Consider the following 23208-nt stretch of genomic DNA (forward strand, 5'->3'; position numbering starts at 1 on the left):
ATGTGTTAGTCAAGGGCTTAATAAAACACAATCATTTGAACAAACAGCACACATTGGTTTGCATGCTTAATCACAATGGAGTAACAAACTTGGTCCAATCAAATGTTGCCATTGCATTGCATTGGGGCTTCTTCAATAAAGTGTTTGAAAGTTGCTGAAATGAATTATAAAGTTTGTTGCATCACAAAATAACCATGGGCTTCTACATGGTTGGCTTTGTGGATTTGTTTGGGGGAATAAGTGACAAAAAAGATGGCTTCAAAACTTTTGCTTGCCAAATTTGGGCAATCATTTATTATCAGTGTTAAAAAATACTAGCCCAAATTTGATTTTCACTTGCAATGGGCAAATGGGCAAGTGCTTCTGTAGCACCCTGCCCGACTTGGATCAGTCTAGTTCTAAGGCTAATTTCCCCCTCCCCCGTCCTTACCTTCTGGCTGCTCTGCTGGGGCTGAGTGAGGGCGGCCTTCAGCTTGGATGCCACCGTCTGCTTGCGAGCCTGACCTTCGACTGCCCCTGCTGCTCAGCTTTGGAGACCGACGTCCGAGGGACGGCCCAACTTGGTCTCCCGCACCTCTTGCTGCTTGGACTTCTGTGGTCAACCATGGTCGGTAAATCCTGCAATTGCGGCCATACATAAGATTGAATGAAACTGGTCAGTTTCTGATACAATTCTCAATCTCTGTGAGTCACAATTATGGACTATTTGAACGGAACAAATACTCTACATAAAGTAAACGGCTCAGTAACACTGTTGGGAAAACTGTGACAGATGTGAAATGAACTTTGGGAAAGAGAGCATTCTGAATAATAAAGGTTGAATGTGAACTAGTCTGCCTCACAGTAGCACACTTCTTTCACAGGGTTTCTACCATTTTCTGGACTTGTCACATGGCTGGCTAGTGACAAGAACAAGGTAAAAGATAACTCTTCAGCTTACAATTGTACTTCACATTTTTATGGAAAAAACACTCCGTGCCAACTGACACACGTACCAGCACACACTTGGGTTTGGTTTTTTTTTTTCAGTCTGATTCTTCTCTATCATAACAAGTAACTCACATAATATAATGTGGAGTTGCACTCACAACAAGCTCACATGGACAACTTAACAGCATTGACCTGCTGCTCTTTTAGGTCTGGTTTGGTTTAGTAGCCGTAAGCAATCGCAATAATTGTCGATTTCTCCCCGGCCACACAAAATTTTTCGATGTCCTACCTCTGGATCAGGCTCATAGGTCGGGTCATCATCACTGTTGTCGAAGTCTCCATCTGAATCCACCATGTAATCCTTCTTTCTCTTCTTCTTCTTCTTCTTCCTCTTGTGAGGATCCCCTTCCTGCAAGAAGGGAGTAAGAGACGCAAGGTGGAAGGATGAGGGAGAAGATGAAGAATAAAGGTAGGGTGGGGTGAAGGAAGAAGAGGAACAAGATGTGGTGGAAGAAGAAGGAAAAGGAGAATTACAAGAGAAGAAAGATGAGTGCAGTAAGGAGAAGAAAAAGGAGAAGATAAAGAAATCACTTTGATGAAACAGAGCAATATTACAACATATTCACAGCGTTTACAATGTGACATTTAACTCTTCACACTCTTTAGTGTAAACCCATTGTGTGCCACAATACTGTAAAATGAGGAATGTTGGCGTGCATTTTAATTACGCGAATTTCACAAGAGCCAAGATTCACGCAATTAAAATGCACGCGAAAGTTCTTGTCTACACTATATGCACTGAATGTTAGAGGTAAATTCACGAAAAAGGCTGTTGGTTCCAATTCGCGAAAATTTCACGCCGCGAAAATATCATGTTTTAAAGTATTCTGAGACTGCAATGCAGGCATGCTTTGGGAAAACATTCTGTTTTTCAAATCCACATATCTTTTTATACCGGGTAATTTTTTGTTAGGCTGGACATATAATGATCAGAGTTGTGGAGAAAATCCAAGGCTCTCCTGTGATGTAAATTTAATGACAAACTTATGATTATTTTTCTTTCAAATGACCGAGGGCTAATTTGTTAAACAGGCATGACTTTTGCACACAAAACAATGACAAAAACTTTAAATTTATGTGAAAATCCAATGGGAAACACCGCTTGGTATTCAATCACCACACAATGCAAGCAACCTGTGAGAGGAACAGGATCGTGACCAAACCTTTCATTGTACTGTCAGTGGAATTTGACGATTTATTGAATATCGGTCTGTGCGTTTGAGCTAAATATGCGAACTTGGGACGCCATCGACTTTGTCAGGTATGCGAATGTGGCATATAAAGAGTTAAGAGGAAGCCATCTACAAGACAATGCTGTATTGAGTGCTGAATGTATTTCTACAAAATGTACGTAGCAGCAAAAGCTGCTGATTACATGGAGAGAGAGTGGGTAACTCTACAATGCAAATTTCAGGACTGAAGTGCAACAATATGGCAAACCTTGAGTTCAAACTCGGCAGCCAGTGGATCTTTTGCGAACTTTGAAAAATTATTTTGGTTTCATCCTCAGAATGAGTGTCTTAACGGGAGATTAATTTACAGGTTTGAGAGGTATCAGAAGAGGGCGTCTTACCGCATCCATCATGAAGGGAAAGTGGCCGGTCTTCTGCTGGCACATCTTCTCATGCACAGGCCAGTGCTGCTCCTGGCAGCGGTAGTTGCAGTAGCTGGTGTTCCAGCAGCAGAAGTAGTTAGCCTCCAGGCCACAGGAAGCACACTGGGAGGACATCAAAAAAACCCGAAGGGAGACATTAATTGGTGTTGGACTATTTCACACATGAAAAGTAATATCGTTCATTCGCCATGGCCATGGCCATGTTGAAGGTTATGGACCATATAAAAGGTTGGAAGAAACCTTAAACACAAACCTGCATCCGTATCGGCTAGTCTATTCATTTAGCCACTTTCACTGACAGATCTCATCCATTCAGTGAGACATTCATTGTTCCTTCTTGTGACACTCAAACTCGGAAAAAATGCAATTTGTCATTGTTGTCTTTAAAGTTTTATGTGCTCAGACAAGCATGACATTTGTCAACATAATTCGGTACCAATGGAAAGAGGAAGAGTTCTTCTTTCCTAACAATCAAATTGTGCTCTCCATCGCCGACAATCATGAAATAGCAGCCCTCCAAAGTTGGATTACCTTTTTTTGATATACACTGTACATGGCAAATCTAGAACAGGTGGTGGTCTATTGAATACAAGTGACTTACCCACTGAGTGGACTTGGCTTTCTTGACTGCATTTTGCTGGTTCCAGTCACACTCCTTCCTCACATTATTCAGCTTCATATTCTTGTTGTATTCTGCCACCAGCGTGATCTCAGCTGCTGTTAGCCCTACACACAGGGGGAAAAAAAACAACAACAAAAGAGTACTGACAAAAAAAGAATGCAATACAGGATGAGCATTATTTAACCCGTTGAGGACGAGTCCCGAGTATACTCAGGCAGGTGTCTATGGGAAATGCATGTTGTAGCAAAATCAAACCGTCCTCAACGGGTTAAGACACATCGGTTGATAGGGTGGTATGGTAAAAACAGATATGACATTGGTGCTTATCATCACAATGAACACAACCACAATGACATCCAAGAGATGGAGAAGAGTAGGAGGAGGAGGAAGAGGAGGGGAGAAGGGATAGGAGCAGGAGGAGGAGGATGAGGAGGGTGAAGAAGAGGAAGAGGAGGGAAAGGACAGGAGAGGAGGAGGAGGAGGAGGTGCACATGGAGTAGCACTGCACAATTTTCCATCGGCCTTGAGATGGCAAAACAATGTATCTACATCCAACCTCATTTCCAGTAAATCGAGCTCGACGTTTCGCAAACCTACAGCTCTTTTTCTGTTTTCGTTCAACACTTCATATCTTACCCTAGAAGGACCAACAGTATCTGTAATACAGCGCATGCAAATTGATTTCACTAGACCCTTTATTTTTAGAATAATTTGCATTTAATCCAAACATACGTTGTTTTGCCGTCTCAACATAACCACACTATTGCCATTGATATGGCAAAACAACGTAAGTCTCCATCACTGGCGCACGTATAATGTATTGCAATGTCAATATGTGCGCGCTTCTGCAGCCGCGCGCAGCCTATTACTGCGTTAACATGTAGATGGCAAAACAACGTATCACATGTAGATATGTTTTGCCAAGTCCATGCCCAACGTGTGTAGAGCAGGGGCAAGCGTATCGCCGCTTACGTTGTTTTGCCAACAAAATTTGAACAATTCCCACTGGGAGGGAGCGTCATATCTTAGTAACGGAATGGGTTCTGATTTAAAGATTTGGTCAAGAGTTAGATTATACTAAAATAAGCTGAAATATGTGACTGAGTCAATTTTCATGAATTTTCGACATACATTGTTTTGCCATCTCAAGGCCGCCATAACAATGGTACACATGGTACACAAGACAGATTACAAGTTTCTATCAGGTGGTAATCAAATCTATCATGAATATGAGACAAGAGATATGAGCAAATAAGATATAGCAAAAGTAAATTTCAGCCCCATTAAAAAAGAAAAAGAAAAGGTAAACAAGTAGAGTATCTATGAATGCTGCTTCCTATATAACAGAGGGAGGAGGTAGCAGAAATGCAATACTCACTGTTGCAGTGCTGCATCTCCTCCATTTGCAGTTCCCGCTGTGCCTTCAACGCAATCACCTCCCTCTGGAGCTTCAGCACGAGTGACTTGAGGTCCCCACTGGCCGTTGACAACTTGTCTTCCAGCTCAGTGTAGGATCTCATGGCAGCTTCCACAATCTGGGACACACGTCATTTTAGTAATCATCTTGTCACTTTTGAATCACTACTGCTCTGCGTTGCCAACACAGGAAAATATGATGCATGTACACTTCATTTGGAGAAAATGTCTATAGAATTTGTTGAGGTTCTGTATGGATGTTACTTTTTTTATTACTTTTTCAGAATATCAGTATTAAATTAGTTTACAAATATGGTACAAACAGTACACATTTATGACAAACTTCCGGGAAGTATAATCTACAATGAGTAGTCTTGTCAAATTTTCTTTCAAGTGTATGCTACAGATTTTACAACCTTGGCATTATTGCTAGGTGTTACTAAATTGACTGGTCCCACAAAATGTACTACACATGTACATTGTACTTGGCTTTATCTGGCATGAAACTGTAACATCTATGGCAATAATGAAACTAAAGACCTTGTATACTTTGGTCTTTGCTCTTACCTACAGAAAAATCCAACAGTTTAGTCTTATTATGAGGACCTCTAAGTCGAAACTGCTATCAAAATTTTATCAAAGTATGGAAAAATATGATACATACATGTGGAAAGAAAGTATTAAAGACACAAATAAACTCTGCCATGGCACAATTGTACAAATTTTCATACTCTGCTGATAGAGCTATATAGTGCATGGCACATCCAGCTGCTCCCAGGTTTTTTCTTCTATTTTTTTCACGTTTTTGGAGTATTAATGTTGATTGTCAACTCTTTTTCTTTTTTTTTACATGCATTTCCACTCAAGAGAGACACCAGTGACATTTTAATAGAAACATGCAGCTCATATTCATTTCAATTTGGAAACATTGTTCAATGGGACCTTGTAAAATTCACTATGTATTTTCATGCTGTGCAAATGAAATGCAGAAATGTTCGGGAAAGTGTCGTCTCATCATACCTTATTCACAAGCTTTCCATTCTCCGAGTCCTTCTCTCCTGGCTTGGGCACACTGCTGACACCACTCTCAGCATCCTCTGAGGATTTCTGGTCTTTGTCGCTTCCATCGCTGCTCGGACGTGGTGCTGCACCTTCATCCTTGCACGAATCTCCCCTCAACACAGGGGGCGATCTGCCATCAGCCTCCGCACTTATGTCATCCTTGCTCGCCACTTTGTCGGTCTCTACTTCCGGAGTTGGTCCTGCCACTCCAGTGTCCTGATTTGAGGCGCTCTGCTCAGCCGACACCCCCTCATCTTCCCTGGCACCTTCCTTTAAATCAGGTACATCGCTCTTTGGTTCAATGCTTGCAGAGTCTCGCGATTCAGTTCTTTCTCCGTCATCATGTTCCCCCCTTCCATTCTTCTCCACGGCCTCCTCCACTTTTCCTTCATCAATGTGCAACTCTCCATCGCTTGCACTATCGCCTCCATACATGCCAATGTCATTGTCCTCATCATCGCTGGCAACAACTGCATCCTCCTCGTTCTTCACGGTGTCTCTATCAGAGACAGCATTGCCATCGGTAGAATCTTCTCCCGCATTCGATGCCGCTTCCTCCTGACTTGCCCTGCTTTCACTGGTTTCACTGTCTACTGGAGGTGTCTCAGCTGCTTGCGGAGTGGGAGGAATGTCACCCGTGCTTTCGCTCCGACTGTTTTCTTGGTCTTCTTCATTGAGGCCATCATGAACATCCATTGGTGTTTCTCTATCTGCTCCCTCCATATCCATGGCAACATCATCACACACCATTCCATCATCCTCTCCTGTGGTATCAGCCACCTGCTGCTCTCCACCAATTTGTTCTGCATCAGGTGGTATTGTTTCATCTCTGTCATCTGCAATATTTTCTCCATTTGATTCCTCATCCAATAATTCACTGGTGTCAATAGTTCTCTCTGCTGCATGCTCTTCTGCTTCTCTCTCGACCTGAAGTGCGTCCTCTGCACCTTCCACTTCCGTTGTCGCATTAGGTGTGTTAGTCTCTGCAACATCTTCCGTACTTTCTACTTCCGCCGTCGCATTGGTAGCAGTAGTCTCTGCAACATCCTCCATTCCTTCCTCATCAGCCTCCTCTTCACTGTCCAGAGTCTCGTCCTCTGTGGAGTTTAGATCCTCCTCCTCCTCTTCCTCCTCCTCTTCATCTTCCTCCTCATCCTCTTCTTCTTCTTCTTCCTCCTCTTCCTCCTCCCCATCCTCCTCTTCATCATCGTCTTCATCTTCGTCATCCTCTGCCGGCTCGGAATCGATACCCAACGATGCCTTGCAGGTGTCGATGGTCTTGCTGAGGTTCTCGAGGAAGGCATCTTTCTTTGGCGTAGACTGTGCTGTCTTTGTTTGGGATGGAGGAGGGCTTGCAGGCAATTCGCAAGAATCCTCACATTTCTCAACGTCGTCATCACCGCTCGCAATCCCATCAGAGGAGGTACCGCTGTCAACACCATTCTCTTTGCTTTCCCTTGCTTCAGCACTATTCTCTAGGGAAGGATCGTCTTTGTGAGGTGTCTGCAGAGCAGAAGCGCTGGATGCATCCTCAGAATCATCATTCTGGAGGCTTCCGAGACCCTCAGACGGGAGAGATTCATCTGTTTCTTTGCAGCTTTGGTCCGAGGCATCACCCTCTTCTAATGTATCTTCTTTTCCTCTCCCAAGTTCAACCTCATCCTGTGTTTCACCCCTTCCTCCATCGCCACCACCACCACCACCATCATCATCATCATCATCACTTGATGACTTCTTCAGGACCTTGCCCTGATGATCCCCAGAGTCACTAACCTCAGACAATTTTCGTTTCCTGTCACTCTCAGATGAAGGTAAATTGTCCGCTTCCTCTTTAACTGGCACATCAACATCATTCACAGATAGTCTATCAGTAGCTTCCATATTTCTGTCACCATCATCCTCAGTTATACCCTCTGCAACATGCCCATCAACTGAACTCCTTCCAGCTTCACTTTCATTTGAACTAGATCGGAAGCAGGTGCCCTTCATCTCAGTCTCTGCATTACTATCATCAGGTTCTGACTTGATGGGTGCCGTCTCATTCTCGCTGTTGTTTTCTTCCTGGAGACTACTGTCTTGGCTCGCTCCATCGGAGCCTTCGACGTCAATCTCCGCAGTTTCTTGTGCACCACCAGGGGTCTCGCTGCTCTTTGAAGACGACACCAACTGACCATCCGAACTCTTCTGTGTCGACCCCTCCTTCCCGTTCTCCACCACCTTTGACCTCATCATGGCGTATCGACTGGCCTCGGTCAGCCCCTTGACCTTCCCGTCGGGCATGACGGCCAGGGAGTTGGTGGTGTAGCGCCGGTTGGGGTCGTAGGGCGTCAGGTGGGCCGCCAGCTGGTAGGTGCCCAGCTTCTCCATCAGGTTCTGGATGTGGACCTTCACTTCCTTGAGGGCGTTGTTGAGGCCGTTCAGCCGCTTCTTGGAGGGCGGGAACGGGATCTGGTTGGAGTACAGGAAGCAGTTGTGAACGGGGATCATGGCGCGGTCGTGCTGGCCGAAGAAACGGGCCTCGACCAATCCATCTTTCTCCTTCATAGCCTACAGACATCAACCAAAAAGAGAAACACAAAAATCATTTATAAATACATCTGCAAAGAAATGGCCCTTGCGGCTATTCTATGAGTCCAACAGTCCATCACATCTCATTACGACATGGAGCCGGCATGAAAATTCGGTGACACTTAAACATCTAGGTTTGAATTCACGAAGGTGGTTTGGATTTAGACCATGGTTTTAACTTGTACCATGGTCTGAAATAAGCGTGAATTAAGCGTACCTTTGACACATGCGTATCAACGCGAGTTTGTTACTGGACGTCTGTTGGCATATACTATCTGTCAGTCGTATTTATGCAGGAAAAAAGTGCATAAACCATGGTCTAAATCTAAACCACCTTTGTGAATTCGGACCCTAAAGTTTGGCAACAAATGATATGTATACACAATCCTGAATTTTCAAAAATATTTCTTATATAAAACATTTTGTAGAGTCAGGTCTTCTACACTACAAGCAGAAGAGAGCACAGATTCATTCATACATGCTGCACATGAGGGCCTGCTTGAAATCATTTACTGACTAGTCGATATAGCTTGGTCACTTGTGACAAACCAGGGAGGTAGTATTAATATATGTGACCCGCCACGATAAAAGGGCCTGAAAGTCCCTAACGGATGAGCCGAGAAAATCAAGTTTGAAGTCAGATCATCAAAAGGTCTAAACCATCAAATTTCTGTTTTTGGCAGGATGTTGTAGTCTAATGTTTCCTCTATCATCTACCGAAATTTTGAAGCTAAATGATCAAAGGAGAGGCAAGAAAGTAGTGTTTTTCGGGGCCATGATTTTCCACTTTCAATGGAACTGAAACGTGTCCGAAGATTTGGATTTAGCGCCACAGATAGACTCCGGCCCTTGCAACGAGGCAGTGATCTTATTGGTCAGTGCGTGGCATCCTGGTTATTGATTGGTTGTGCATAGACCGCAGGCGCTACGCTTGGATGAACATCATGGACATTGCTATGAGCAGACCTTCTATTGTCAAGAGGTGGAAACTGTCTTACCTCCCCTTGATTATGATTGCGTTCAAAAGAAAACGTTGAAGCAGTTTTCTCAAAATGTTCATTTCCTAGACCACTTGACATGGTCTCATAAAATCATCAATACCTCCGCAACCAAGCACTTTCATGAGTTGTGTTATATATCAAATTAAAGCAGAAGAGTAAGGAAATAATGCCATGTCATTTTCAGAAAATCGATGTCCCTCGACTTTCAGATCCTTTTGTTGTAGCGAGTCATATTCAAGGGTTTGTGTGTGATGGATCATCCTATATGATCTGTGAATACATGTAGCTCTTCATACAGAAATGAAGTGGGATCTTTTTACTGTAAGTTCAAAGTGCTGGCTGTTTTATTCATGCTACTTCAGACTTCATGTTGCCTGAAATCTTGTCTCTCTTACCTTTGCTGGCCAGAAGGGAAATCCCTGAAGTTTAGCCCAAATCAGAGTGTGGGGTTTAGTCTGCAGAAAACAAACACAATGTACAATGATGCATCAGATATGTATCCAATTCCTTTCATTTGCTGAAGTAAGATTTTCAAGCATACAGTAACATAAATCTATGGCTACAAAATATAGTCACCATATGCAGCTGACGTTTGATATTTCAGTCAATAAAACAAGATGAAGAACAGGCATGGACTTCAGATATTCATGAGCTTGCGGGATCAAAAATGATACAATAAAGCTAAAAGGAGTTGTTCAAAAGAAGTAAACCATCACACTACAAAATGTGCAAATGTCTTAAAATGATGTGTGCTGTGCACTTTTGTACTGTGCACTTTTGTGCTGTGTTGATGCACACATCCCAGTGGCGGATCCAGAGGAGGGCGCAACCAGCGCACGCCCCCCCCCCACTTTATTTTTCATAAAAAACAGAAGGAATAAAAAGAAAAACAATGAAATGAAACCCGGAAGTGGCACCAGAAATATTAGTCACGCCCCCCCCCCCCCCCCCCTTTACAGAATTCCTGGATCCGCCCCTGCATCTCATTACTGTCAGACCAAGCATCAGTCAGAACTTGCTTTTAAAGGGCCAACATCTATAAACTTCATCAATTAAAATCATCATCATCGTTATCATGATGATTGTCTGCATTTTTTTCTCTCTCTCTCTCTTTAACTGATTCAACAAGCAGTATCAAGTGTGACCTAGCCAACTGCTAACAATTCACTTTTGCTGTGAATTCATGAACTATGAATTTAAGTACATCCTGTGAATAACTGATGATAAAAAAAGCCAGTGAAGTACATTTTAGTACCTGCTACCATAAACAAATACACAGGTTGTTGTACAAATCAATGGCCCTCCATGAAAACAGAAACAAAACAAAAGAACAAATGTGATTGAAGAATCCTTTTTGTTTTTCATAACCAAGATCTTAAAATACCACTATCATCATATGCAGGGTAGCCGAGAATGGTAAAGTAAGGGTGTAAGAAACAACCTGCACTTGGAAAGGCCAAACTTACGCAGACTTCGGCGAACCAGTTCGTCCGTTTGTTGATGCTTGTGACATAGCAGTCAGGGCATGTTTCCACTTCGTTCATCTAGAGAAAAATGAAACATTTTACGGTGATTGCAGAATCGACTCTCAAAAGTTAACATTTACACGTTAAGATGTTTAGTATGAAAAATGTACTTTGAATTTTGTAAATGTTATTGTGCTTTGATCTAGAAATGAATAAATGAATGAACAGGCTATTTTCAAATTCCACCTTTCTTTTTGAAAGAAAAAAAAAATGTTTGTTCACAAATATCAATCTAAAATTGTGTTGGATTCAAGCAAAAAGCAACAATGTCAAGTGGCAAATGGTCAGTTTTGGCTTGAAAGTGAGAGTCCATATCATTATGTCTTGCAAACACAAGGTAAGCAGGTAAAACAAATGAGTCTCAGCAATGGCAATATCTATTGACTGTATCTCATTTGTTACTTTGTTTTCATGACTGGTCATATGCAGAGAGACAGAATTTGGACAACATAACCTTCTTTCTGAAAGACTGTACCTCAATGGCTAAATTTTCGTTGTATTTCCGCAATGTATTTTACCTATAGTTGACTAATTATTCTGGGTATTTGGGTACTGATTTTGTCCCTTTTCACACAACAGCTCATCACTGAAGATATGCAATGGAGGCAGAAAAGACATTTATCATATCCTTGAATCAGCATTACTGTATAAAAAGTGGATATGTTTGTGTGAGTAATTTTTTGCACTCAGCTGGGTAAGATGAGTTTCGCTTGTTTTTATTTTCATGGAATCATGACATCAACTACTGAAACATATGGCCTGCAAAAATATTCGCGTGCTTTTATTTTTGCTCTACTTTCTGGTTGTGCTTTTTGCTCTAGTTTTTGGTTGCACCGAAATGCGCAAAAATTTCAACACCACAAAAATTTCCACTTCTAGAGTACTCTGCTCAAGATATCCATGATGTGCAGGCCGGGAAATACATGCATGGTAAGATTATATTAGTTCAATTAATTGACAAAAACTCGGTAACAAAAAATAACTCCGGAACATTACTACATCTCAAATGTCTGTCAAAATTGAAAAAAAAAAAATCAAGAGCATGGTACTGTACTTTAACCTGATTTATTTTTCTTTCAGGAACTGAAAAGTTATAAGCTTATAGCTGACTACAAATTTGTAGGTTTTCATGTTATGACTAAAAAGTACCTGTATTCATGATCAGGGTTAAAAATTTTGACCCTCATTAAATCTCAAGCTTTCTGGGAATATAAGTAAAGTTGATAATGATGAAACTTTCTTTACCTCATTTTGAAATGTCTTGTACAGTGCCTTGCCTGCATTGCCAACTCTTGATCCAGCTTGGGGGAAAAGATGAAATACATTAAACAATAAAGACAACTTGATATAGGGACTACAATGTCTTTGATTTCTCATTTCTCTTTACAGCAGCAAAGTTTTGTGCCCATACAGGTACCATTTCACTATACTGATTTGCACGACAAAATAGAGGTTTCAAAATGCATGGTAGGTAAGAACAGTTGGGGGGGGGGGGGTTGTTTTGTTTTGCTTTTCTTTTGTTGTTGTTGTGGGGTTTTTTTTGGGGGGGGGCAAGATCAGGCAAATGAGGGAGTCTAGCTGCGGCGCTAAATCCAAATCTTCGGACACGTTTCTGTTCCGTTGAAAGTCGGAAAATCATGGCACAGAAAAACGCTATTTTCTTGCCTTTCCTTTGACCATTTAGCTTCAAAATTTCGGTAGATGATAGACGACACATTAGACTACAAAATTAAGCAAAAAACAGGAATCCTATAGTTTTGACCGATTTTGATGATTTGACTTCAAACTCGATTTTCTCGGCTAAGCTATCAGCGACTTTAGGATCCTTTTGTTGTAGCGGGTCACATATGGATTCAGGGAATTACACTCAGTTGTTTGCCCGTCACTGCTGGGGGCATTATAGCGATTTGGTTTTTAAAAGATTTACATCCTCCTGTTTGACAAAAATTAAGGAGGTGAGAAGCAGTCATACTGTCAAACAGTCAGAATGAAACAACCATCATGACAGATGAAAATAAGTTAATTCTGTATATATAATGCCAAATATTTTGCAAGGCTTTATTTTTGCGAATTTTGTGAGTGGGGCTCTATTTGCAGATTTTGTGAGTTAGGTGCTATTCGCAAATTTAAGAACACATCAAAATATTGACCCTGATCCTGACACGAATGCGACGTGCAAGGACACATGTACATTTCTCCATTCAGTGCTGCATCCATGATCGCAAATTCAACAACTCACAAAACTGTCAGGAAGTCCCGATTCACAAAAGATTAGACTCGCTAAATATATGGCATAATTATACAGTATTTAACTGAGGTCACTTCTGAGCAAGAGACCCTTATCATCCCCCACAAACACACACACATTTTAAAGACGAGATGTTATGTCCTATAATAGCTATTAGGAGCCATTTTCTTCAGTTTTCCTATCTCTTTCTCTCATTCCTTTTCTCCCCCTCTCTACCTTTCTTTTATCCATCCATCTATCTATCAGTAAACAATAAAGAAACACTTACATCCAAAATACACGAGAGCATTATGATGGATCCAACCTATGCTCGCCATGAAAGCCTCCGTGGAGCCATAATATCGTTTCTGGATATTCTGGGGGAAAGAGAAATACAGCAAATAAAGTATTATTCAATCATCAATGTGGCAATGCACAGGCATACTCACACAAACACACACACACACACACACATAAACTCACACACTGAATGAATATAAAAGAATAAGTCAATTAATCAACTAGTAAACAAATGAAAGAATGAATGTTAAACCCTGCCTAAATTTTTGTTAAAATAAGGCTTGCTAACCTGAACATTATTTTGTGGCATTGTTCCAAAGGTCCTTTATACTGAAATGAAGATTAGTTCATCCAAAAATGAAAAAAAAAAAGGGGGGTTTGTTATTCTGAAAGTTTGTTAACTAAAGAATGAAATAAGGTTCATTAATGAAGAAAAAAAAAGAACAAAAGAAAAAAGAAAGGTACATACAAATGAAACTTCCGAATAACAAATCTTATTTCATTCTGGAATTTGGGAATAACGAACCATTGGAATGCCACACCTATGAAATAATGAACAGGAACTACAAATGAAGAGTTTGTTCGCAAACACCGATAAGTCCATATTTGCCAAATGGAGATATTTGCGATTAAAGGTCAAGAAAAATAAAGAGAATAATAAAAAAAAAATTGGCTTCTTTTGACCATAACTTCAAAAATGTACCTTTATATGTTGTGACCAATATATCATTTAAAAGGTATTATTTTGTACTTAATGACAGAGACCTTACTTCAAAATTTTCAAAAATGGACTTATCGGTTTTTGCAAGCAAACTCTTCAAATGTAAAAGGAACATTGGCAATGACAACTACAACCTAGGAAAACAGCTTTGCAGTATTCCAAGGGCCAAAAAGGCACATGTTTGGTGAAAAAACAGTATTCTTTCCTTTCCTGCAAGAGACATGTTTAGTAATACAATTTGGTAAAAATCAGTCTTTTTTTCCATGAAATCTGCAGTATTTTGGCAAAAATCAGCACACAATACTGCACAAAGTCATTTGACATCTCAGTAAATGATATCACTAGTCAGTGCTAAGAAACAAGTTGGCTGGAATATATCTTAAAAAAAACAAACAAACAAACAAACAAATCACAGATCTATTACACCATACCTTCTCAACCACAGAGAGATCCATAGGGATAAAGACATAGCGGCGATAGTCTGAATACTCTGATGTATCCACAGGCTTCAAGAACATAGACGACTGCAAATGACAGAAACGGGCAAAAAACACAGCAAATGCTGGTGAGTCAAATGTTTTATACAATCTCCAACAATGGATATGGTTTGGTCATTTCAATCCTATTTTGGCAGTTCACAAGATTCAGAACAGATAAAACTTCATGTAATCAACAATTGGAAATAACTTTTCTTTTTTTTTTTCAAACTACTGACACAACGATGATATTGCAAACTTGCTTCATACGGCGACACAACATTTGCTCATGCAACAATTCCTCCAGTATTATTTTCTCCAAGGACTTGGGGTCGGGGTTATAGGGTTGTGACAGGGTTTTAGGTTCAGTTTGATGTGAAGATTAGGACTAGGGTTAGGGTTACATTTGTGGGTAGAATTTATGCTTGGCTTTTAGTGTGCAGATATTTCATGGGAGCAATTGTCGCAAGAGCAAATCGTCGCTGGGGCGACAAGACCTCGTATCTACAAAATGTCAAATGTTCAGGAGAGCAAAAAAACATGGCAACCAAAGCACTGTATCCAATGGGATAGTCTTTACTTTGACATGCTGTGGTGGCTTCATTTTGGGGGTAAGACATCTAAGATTTGGACAGGACATCACTTAACTGAATATTTGACCATTAATCAAAAAAAGTCATTTTCAACAAAATTGCAGAAACAAGGTCTTGTCACCCCAGCGACGAAATGTCATGGAACTGCTTCATGAATACATGTATGGTGCTTCCCATGATCCAATACATTTGAACATATACTACACAATTATTAACACACTCAAAGGAATATACTTGTTACATGGTGTTTGGACAGTTCATGTTTTCCAGGCATGGTTTGGATGGGCTGTGTTTGCAAGTGCAAACCCAAAAGCCAACTGGGAAACAAACACGCATAAATGGTGTGCAGTGCTTTTTTTCCTATCTCTCCTTGCTTCTTCCATCCAAAACATTTCATCGAAAAAAAGAACTGTTGATCAGTAATGTGCAAAGTGTTCATCAAGAGAATTCATGAACAGCGATTCTGTGCAACATCATTTCAACAGTCACGCAAGAGTGGGGTGAGAAAAAAAAAAGAGAAGAAAAATTAATAAAACAGCAAATCCATCACACTGTGTTCCTTCTAGCCCATCTGAACATTATCCCATACATTTAAAACAAACACCTAAAAACACTGCAGGTATGCGATACCCATACGCAGGATTTGAACCTCAACTACAAATCTTCACATTCAACAGGATTATTATGGTAGGTGCCTGGTTATATTTCTGCTTTTGATACTTTCCCATTCTTGGTAATATACTCGGCTACCAATACAAGGACATTGAAATTGAGGCGGTTGTAAAGATAGAGTAGGGATCGAGATATACAAGTATGGTGAAAGAGCATGGTGCTAACACAGTGAAATGGTCCACCCACATACCGTATCCACACCAGAAAAGGGTGAAAGATGTCAACCCCATATGTTTCTCCCCGGGTGACTAGCAATAGGGAGTTTTCGCAAGCACGACCCGGCCAGGAGTTGAGCATGCCGTGTGCAAAATTTGCTCCTGCGCATGATCAAATCCGAGAAACGTCCCGTCCGTGGGAAAACAAGTACGGTACTTGGCAAAAATAGCGTTCAGTCCCGATGCTGGGCAGGAGTGAGCCAGCCAGCCAGCCAGCCAATCAGCGCTCTTGTCCCCACGCCTCTGTCCTAACATGAAAGCGAAACTGCTTAGATTTTGAGACGGGAGTCCGAGTACGGGGACTCTCACAGCTGATTGCTTCCGTGTATTATTGGTCTTCCCGTCATGTAACGAAAACTCCCTAATATCAGTCAACAAACAATATCAGCCAGGCACTATATTGAGCCATACGAAGAAGCAGTATGAGGCAGAGAAACTCACGTGACTGAAGAGCTTAACCTTCTCCAGGGCGCAGCGAAGGACTTTGGCGATCTGATCGAGGTTGAGGAGCGACATGGCACTCGACTGCGTGTCCATACACTCTGCTTCCGTCATTTTCTGCAAAGGAACAGACAACAATGTGGCTTCACTGTTCAAATTGCTTCCCAAACACAGTGTACTCAAGAACACAGAAATTCACCTTGCTTATATATTCTACAATCATCCACAGTTTGTCATCTCAAAAATTGCACATCACTAACTGGAAAAATGACAGCTGGAAATTTGCATATCGTTGTATGAATATTACATTTGACAGTAAATTATGGTAAATTTGACACACACTCAAAGGAAACCCAAACCCAACGAGCAATGTTGATTGAGTAAAAGCAGCAACATTAGTAGAACACATTAGTGAAAGTTTGAGGAAAATCAGACAGTTGATGCAAAAGTTATGAATTTTTAAAGTTTTGGTGTTGGAACCACTGCATGAGGAGACTACTCAAGGTTCTGACGTACAGTGTGGACAACAATATATTATAAAGAAAATATAAAGAAAATTCCACAAAAATTCACATTTCTAGCATACTTGACTAACCACTTTCAGAAAGCAGGGGGAATAATTGCTACCCTTCACATATGTCAGTATAAAGTTGATGGAATGTGAAATTTTCATGAAAAGTTATTTTTTGTGGAATTCCCCTTATATTTTCGGCAAAAGCAGGGGGGGGGGGGGGGGGGTGCCACTCCCGGAGTAAAAAAAATTGGGGTTACACCTTATGTATTCCGTACTGTGCAAAAAAAGTCCCCCCCCCCCCCCCTCCTTCAGCCAGACCTGATGAAAAAAGGCCATTGGCCAAGTTTCATGCCTCCTATGCTTCTGGTTTTACAGCATTCTACGTCCACCCTCTCCCTTGACTGACCTCACACTCCGGACACACCCAGTCGACGACGACCTGACCCACTTTGGCACAGGTCAAGTGGTAGACCCTCGGACACAGGTTGCAGTAGAGGAACCTGTCACTGTCTTCCTGCCTGTGGCACTGCCAGCAGTAGAAGTCATGGTTCGGGTGCTGTGGGGTAAATCGAAAAACACAGACAGAATCAACTCAGGGATATTTTCAAGTTTGGAGCAATCATGGCACATTAAACAAAAAACAAACAAACAAACAAAAAACAAAACATAAAGCAAATGGCAAAGGCTTCCATTCTGGACATGTCATATTATCGTGAAACAGGCCCAACAGGCAGTGGTAATGGGGTAGTGCAATGCGATTTTGAGATCAATCAGTAAGCGTTTTTTTGTGTGTGTGTTTTCATGAAGTTTACACACTCCGATTGACCTGGCACCAAGATATTGAGGCAAATATTATTCACCATGCCTTAATCTGGGTTAAAATTTATCTTTGATGTCCTGGAAAAAAAAGTGAAGTGTCCTTCTTTCATATCATTTAACAATTACAATGTAAAAGTTGTCCTTGTGACCCCATCCAGAGAAGGCTGAACATGGAATCATCAAAAACTCTAAGAATTTGAAGCCTTTGAACAGATAGCCAAATTTTCTCACAAATTTCAGCAAGTGCTTTACTTATCTCTCTCATCTGAATTTATGCTAAATCCATATTTCTGTATGGGGAAGCATCTTAACCCCTTGAGGACGGGCTGATTTTTGAAATGAAATGACTCACCAGTTTCTTGATCGAGTGTGAGACGGGCCTCTTCAGTCTCGCTGGGGGCACAGCCTCTGCGGATTTGAAGTCCGCCTTGGGTTTCTTCCCCGGCGACTTTGCCGCCGCGCCCACTCCCTGTGCCACCTGCTTCTTCCGCTTCTTCTTTGCACTCTCCCTGCTCCTGTCTACTGATCGAGAAACAGAGAGGGAGAAAACAAAGAGAATTACATTTGATACTTGCCTCATTTCCTTCGCTCAATGGGTTTCATCTCTCCTCGCTCGTATCAGACTCTCCTCCCATTACATGAATGATTGTCCATCAAATTTGTTCTCAAAATTTGTTAGGACACAATGAAAGAAGAGCATTTGTGACCCGCTACAACAAAAAGGTCCTAAAGTCGCGCACGGTCGAAGCCGTGAAAATCGAGTTTGAAGTCAGAGCATTAAAACTGGTCAAAACTTACGATTTTCTGATTTTGATATATTATTGGAGTCTAACATGTCTTCTATCATCTGTCAAAATTTTGAAGCAAAATGATCAAAGGAAAGACCAAAAAATAGCGTTTTTCTGAGCCATGTTTTTTGGCGTTTCAACGAAGCAGAAACTGGTTCGAAAATTTGGATTGAGCGCCACAGATAGGTTCCGCCCCTAACAACGACCAGAGTGATCTCATTGATCAGTTTGCTGCTTGCTGCTAACCGAAGCGTGAAGCTCGCACACTGCCCAGTCGACTGGTGCGTGCGGGCGGGGTGCGCTATGCTCAGCCACTTCTCACATCCTGGTCACTGATTGGTTGGTGAGGAGACCGCCGACGCTGATGTGCTTGAATGAACTCTTCTGGGGTTGCTAGGGCTTACCTTCTATTGTCCAGAGGTGAAAACTGACTTGCGTGTCCGTTGATCGCGATTGCCTCGAAAGGAAGACTTTTAGGGCGCTTTTCTCGAAATAGTGATTTTCCAGATGTCTCGACATGCTCTCTTTTAAACATCGATATCTCCGCAGCCGATTATTTTTATAAAATGTGTTATGTATCAATCTAAAGCAGAAAGATTAGGGGATTATATCATGCAATTTTCAAATAATCGACCTCGCCCGACTTTAGGATCATTTTGTTGTAGCGGGTCACATTTAGCCATACACACACATTGCATGATGTATTGTACGTATTTTGTAAAATGACTAATACAAGAACTGTGGGAAAAATAAAACATAGAATGCATACAAGTTTGGTATACATTCTGAAAGTCAGTTCAAATTTAAATCAACAAAAGAAAATGCAGCCTCATTTGCTACAATTTTCATTTACACTTCTTAAAAAGGATGAGAAATTGCCACATAGTAGATTGCAAAAATATAATGCCAATCTTTAAAAACACTTGATCAGTTTAATTTTTTTGTTGTTGTTGTTGCTGTGAACAAACATAGTGTGTAAATGTTGGAAGTATGCAACATACAATGCATTTCTGAACTGAATTAGTTGGGAGTTTCAACAAAGACCGAGTAGAGTGAGTAATTTAGAGATTCTTGTCAAACAGTTCACCTCTTTGCTTGGTTGGGTTGGGAGACTCCTCTGCTTCTCGCATTGCCTGCTTCCTCTTGGCTCTGCATTATTAAAAGATAGTAATCATATACCAAAATCAAGGATTGGTACGGGTGCTTGAGGAGGTCCAACAGAGTAAAATATTGCCCTTCGCTCCTCACAATTCAGGCATATAACTCACATGAAATTGTGTGTCCCTTACATTCATATGGCTATCATTTGTCTTGTCTTTTTTTTTTTCCATAGACACTGTTTTTTATGCTCAACTCAACAGAAAATGAAAGCCATGTTTTTATAGTGCACATGTATAATCAAATTATCTTTGTTTACTTTTTTCTCTTCGCGCCCTCTCTCACTCTCTCTCTCTTTATATATATATATACACATATATATCCCTTTTTCTACTTTCATATACAGATAGCATTAGGAAGGAAATAGAAAGTCCCACAGATTCCCTTCACACAAACAGATAGTTACAAGAATAGAAAAAAAAAACTCTGTGCAATGATAATTCTGTCACTCCATCTCGACCAATCCACTTAATACCTGGGGAATAGAACTGTTGATCAGTAATGTGCAGAGTGCTCATCAAGAGAATTCATGAACAGCGATTCTGTGCAACATCATTTCAACAGTCACAAAACAAAATGCAGATATCAAACCTGATGTACAGGTATTAAAAGTGAAGAAACAAAAAGAGATCAATTATATCAAAAAAGGAAAGTTTACTTTGAAATTGAATATTAAGCAAAGAGAGAGTAAGAGTACATACAGTTAGAGAGAAAAGCTTGATTTGAAATTACATGTCTTCCCATAATTAAACCACAAGCCACAACCGGCACTCAACAAAGGTGTTAGACTTTTATGCGGTTCAAACATAAATGATTATTAAAATTACTGCCGACAATCAAATTCTGTATTAAAGTCGCACGATCCTAACCCCTAAATGGTACGTTATTTTGTAAACTCCTCCGAATAAAGGAAATTTGTGTATGCTATGCCAGACTGCAGTGCTATTATATCCATAAACATGTGGGACAATGCTGCCACTGAGACACGTGTGTGTGTGTGTGTGTGTGTGTGCATGCATCATACACAAACATTGTGACCGCGAGCTGCGGTGATTGGAGGAGAGAGGCCAGAAGACGCGTGGCTTTTTTGGCCTCTCTTCATGAGCATGCGCACTGTGAGTGTGCTTCCATTCGGAAGCTCGCGTGGCTCGGACAGCCATTTTGGGTCACGTGATTTTGAGCCGCAGTGTGTGTTTGCTGACCCATTGAGCCAGCGCTATTCTCATTCGGTGTCACAACATTTGATACAGAATGAGGAGGCACCGTGTTGCGTTCGTCTCCGTGCCGCACAAACCACTCCCCACGATTGTAAGGCTTTAAAGGAAAGTTAATCATTTCCTCACATTTCAGCTGTCTTTGTAAAACATGAAATCTACAAGACTTTATGACTTCATATTAAGAATGCCGTAAGAGTGTTCTTGTAGAATTAGGTTTAGAAATATACACTGTACTGTCTTTCAATCATTCAATCATTGTGGCAAAATGTTTTTTTTTTTTTTCAAGTGTTTTTAACCAGGTAAGGATGTTGAATGTAGACTACTTTCCTCTACATAATTCATATGTGTGTACACTATTAAACAACAGTCCATGGTTGGGGGGGGGGGGGGGGGGAACCTACAAGAATGTTTTCAATGGCATTTGAATTCTCACAATGGAGGCTTCAGTCTGAAAGATGATCTCGAAGCTGTGCTCACAACCAAGTTGGTATTTGATGCTCACCCTGTGTTTTCACAGTGTGTCTTGCTCTTGAAAACTGATCCTAGAGATTATTAAAGCACAATTACATGCTAGCTTCAAACACTCACCCAGCATTGGCACGGTGCGTCCTCCGCAGGGCTAGGGGGACCACGTTCACGTTCACATTCACGTTCAGGTTCATCCCACTCTCCATGGTTGATCAGTCCTCCCTTGACCTTTGACCCTTGGTGTGACCTGCCACCTCACAGTCCTCTGTGACCTTTGACCAGAAGTCGCACTTTTATTCTGACTTCCTGCCCTGTACCTTGGTCTGTGGTAAGAGGCTGAGTGACTAGTATCCAAGGAGAGGAGGCATCCGTCTCATCACTTCATGGGCGTGTCGTAACCACTAGCAACCATTTGACAGCTCAACGATACACATCCATGTGAACATGATTGACCCAGCTCCAAATTCATTCTGAGGAAAAATTCCTGTGATGGAGAAATAGAAAGAATAAGATCTCTTATATATTTATTATCTTTGGGGGGGGGGTTGGCCATTACTCTGATTTTGAAGGATTGACGACTTTGGTGAAATTTATATTTCTCACTCTAAGTTCCGGCTCTCCTTTCAAACTCAGGTTAATATTACTTCTTTGAACAAAAACAATCTTTTGTGTAGATCATAGCCTACTTTCGACACCTTAAAGGGGTACTAATTGTATTCCAAATCCCATGAATGCTCTCTTCAAATAATTACCTAAATCACTGAAAAGACATTGATACACAACCAAAAAGTGCCCATATTATCAGCAGCTTGAAATATAATGTTCCACTTCATATTTGTTTTATGAAAAAGCATATAATAATCTTAAATATGAGAGATCACACTCATCCGAAACTGCTCCATGTAGCATAAAAAAAGTTAATTAATGGTGCAGTGGGAAACATAAAGTGGAACACAAAGGACTGAATTGTCATTCAAACATATAAATTGTATATCTCATAATTTTGACAGCACTTGAGAAAACGTTAATAATGTGTATACTACCAGATGTCAGCCAATTATATAGTATAGAAGAGTGCAAACATATATGATCTCAGCCACATACAAAAATTCAAAAGAACTACTTTGCCCTGTTGTAGTGGTTTGCCCAATTTCTGATTAAACTAGTGAACTCAAGAAAAGTCACATCTGAACAGTAAAAGTGGATAGTAATACCTTGCTCGTATTAAAATGTGATTTCTTTCCCATGACTGACCTTTTTTTTAAAGTAAATTTCATTTATCAAATTTCATCGATTAGAGCATATTTCCATGTACATTCTACTTTCTAAGAAAAAAACAAACAAACAAATATTCCCATGCAGTAAATTCTGCAAAATACAAGAACAATTCCACACTGGAAACTAATCCACATTAACGCACTGTGTATTTACGCTGCAGCTTATACAATAGGCATGCTGTTGGCATGTAATAAATTCTTGCAGTCTCTCCGACTTGCTTGAAATTTAGCACAAAAGCTCATTCACAGGACCGTGTCTATTCGTGCTGTGCACCTAAAGAGTATCCTAGCCATAGTACCGGTACATTGTACGTCTAAATTACACATTATGCTCAAAGAAGTACCATACATGTATTCAATATAATCTGTAAATATTTTTGTAGTTTTAAAGCCCAAGCTGAGCTGATGAATGAATGCCTGAGTTTGTATTTGCTTTTTAAGAAATTCTTATATTATTATATAAAATTCTTTTAGTTTCATAATCCAATACCCATTATGGTGCTACATTTCTCACTATTAAAC

The 23208-nt window shown here is 40.7% G+C and overlaps 1 protein-coding gene across 1 annotated transcript; it reads right to left on the reverse strand.

Annotated features, from left to right (window-relative positions):
• Nucleotides 1-567: 567 nt before the first annotated feature.
• Nucleotides 568-21615, reverse strand: LOC139724635 (uncharacterized; the record flags this gene model as incomplete). Its single annotated transcript, XM_071635767.1, has 17 exons — nt 21530-21615; nt 19654-19715; nt 18131-18300; nt 17366-17515; nt 16446-16562; nt 14480-14572; nt 13317-13404; nt 12046-12101; nt 10741-10818; nt 9670-9729; nt 6956-8252; nt 5664-6802; nt 4606-4762; nt 3207-3331; nt 2564-2707; nt 1220-1339; nt 568-618 (listed from the first exon to the last, which is right to left on the reverse strand). Coding segments are annotated over exons 1-17 (3993 nt in total), but the record flags the coding sequence as incomplete, so codon positions are not given.
• Nucleotides 21616-23208: the final 1593 nt, after the last annotated feature.

This window comes from Diadema antillarum, unplaced genomic scaffold (genome assembly GCF_040938485.1).
Source record: "Diadema antillarum isolate AM-2024a unplaced genomic scaffold, OU_Dant_1.0 scf00000225, whole genome shotgun sequence".
NCBI classification, from domain to species: domain Eukaryota; kingdom Metazoa; phylum Echinodermata; class Echinoidea; order Diadematoida; family Diadematidae; genus Diadema; species Diadema antillarum.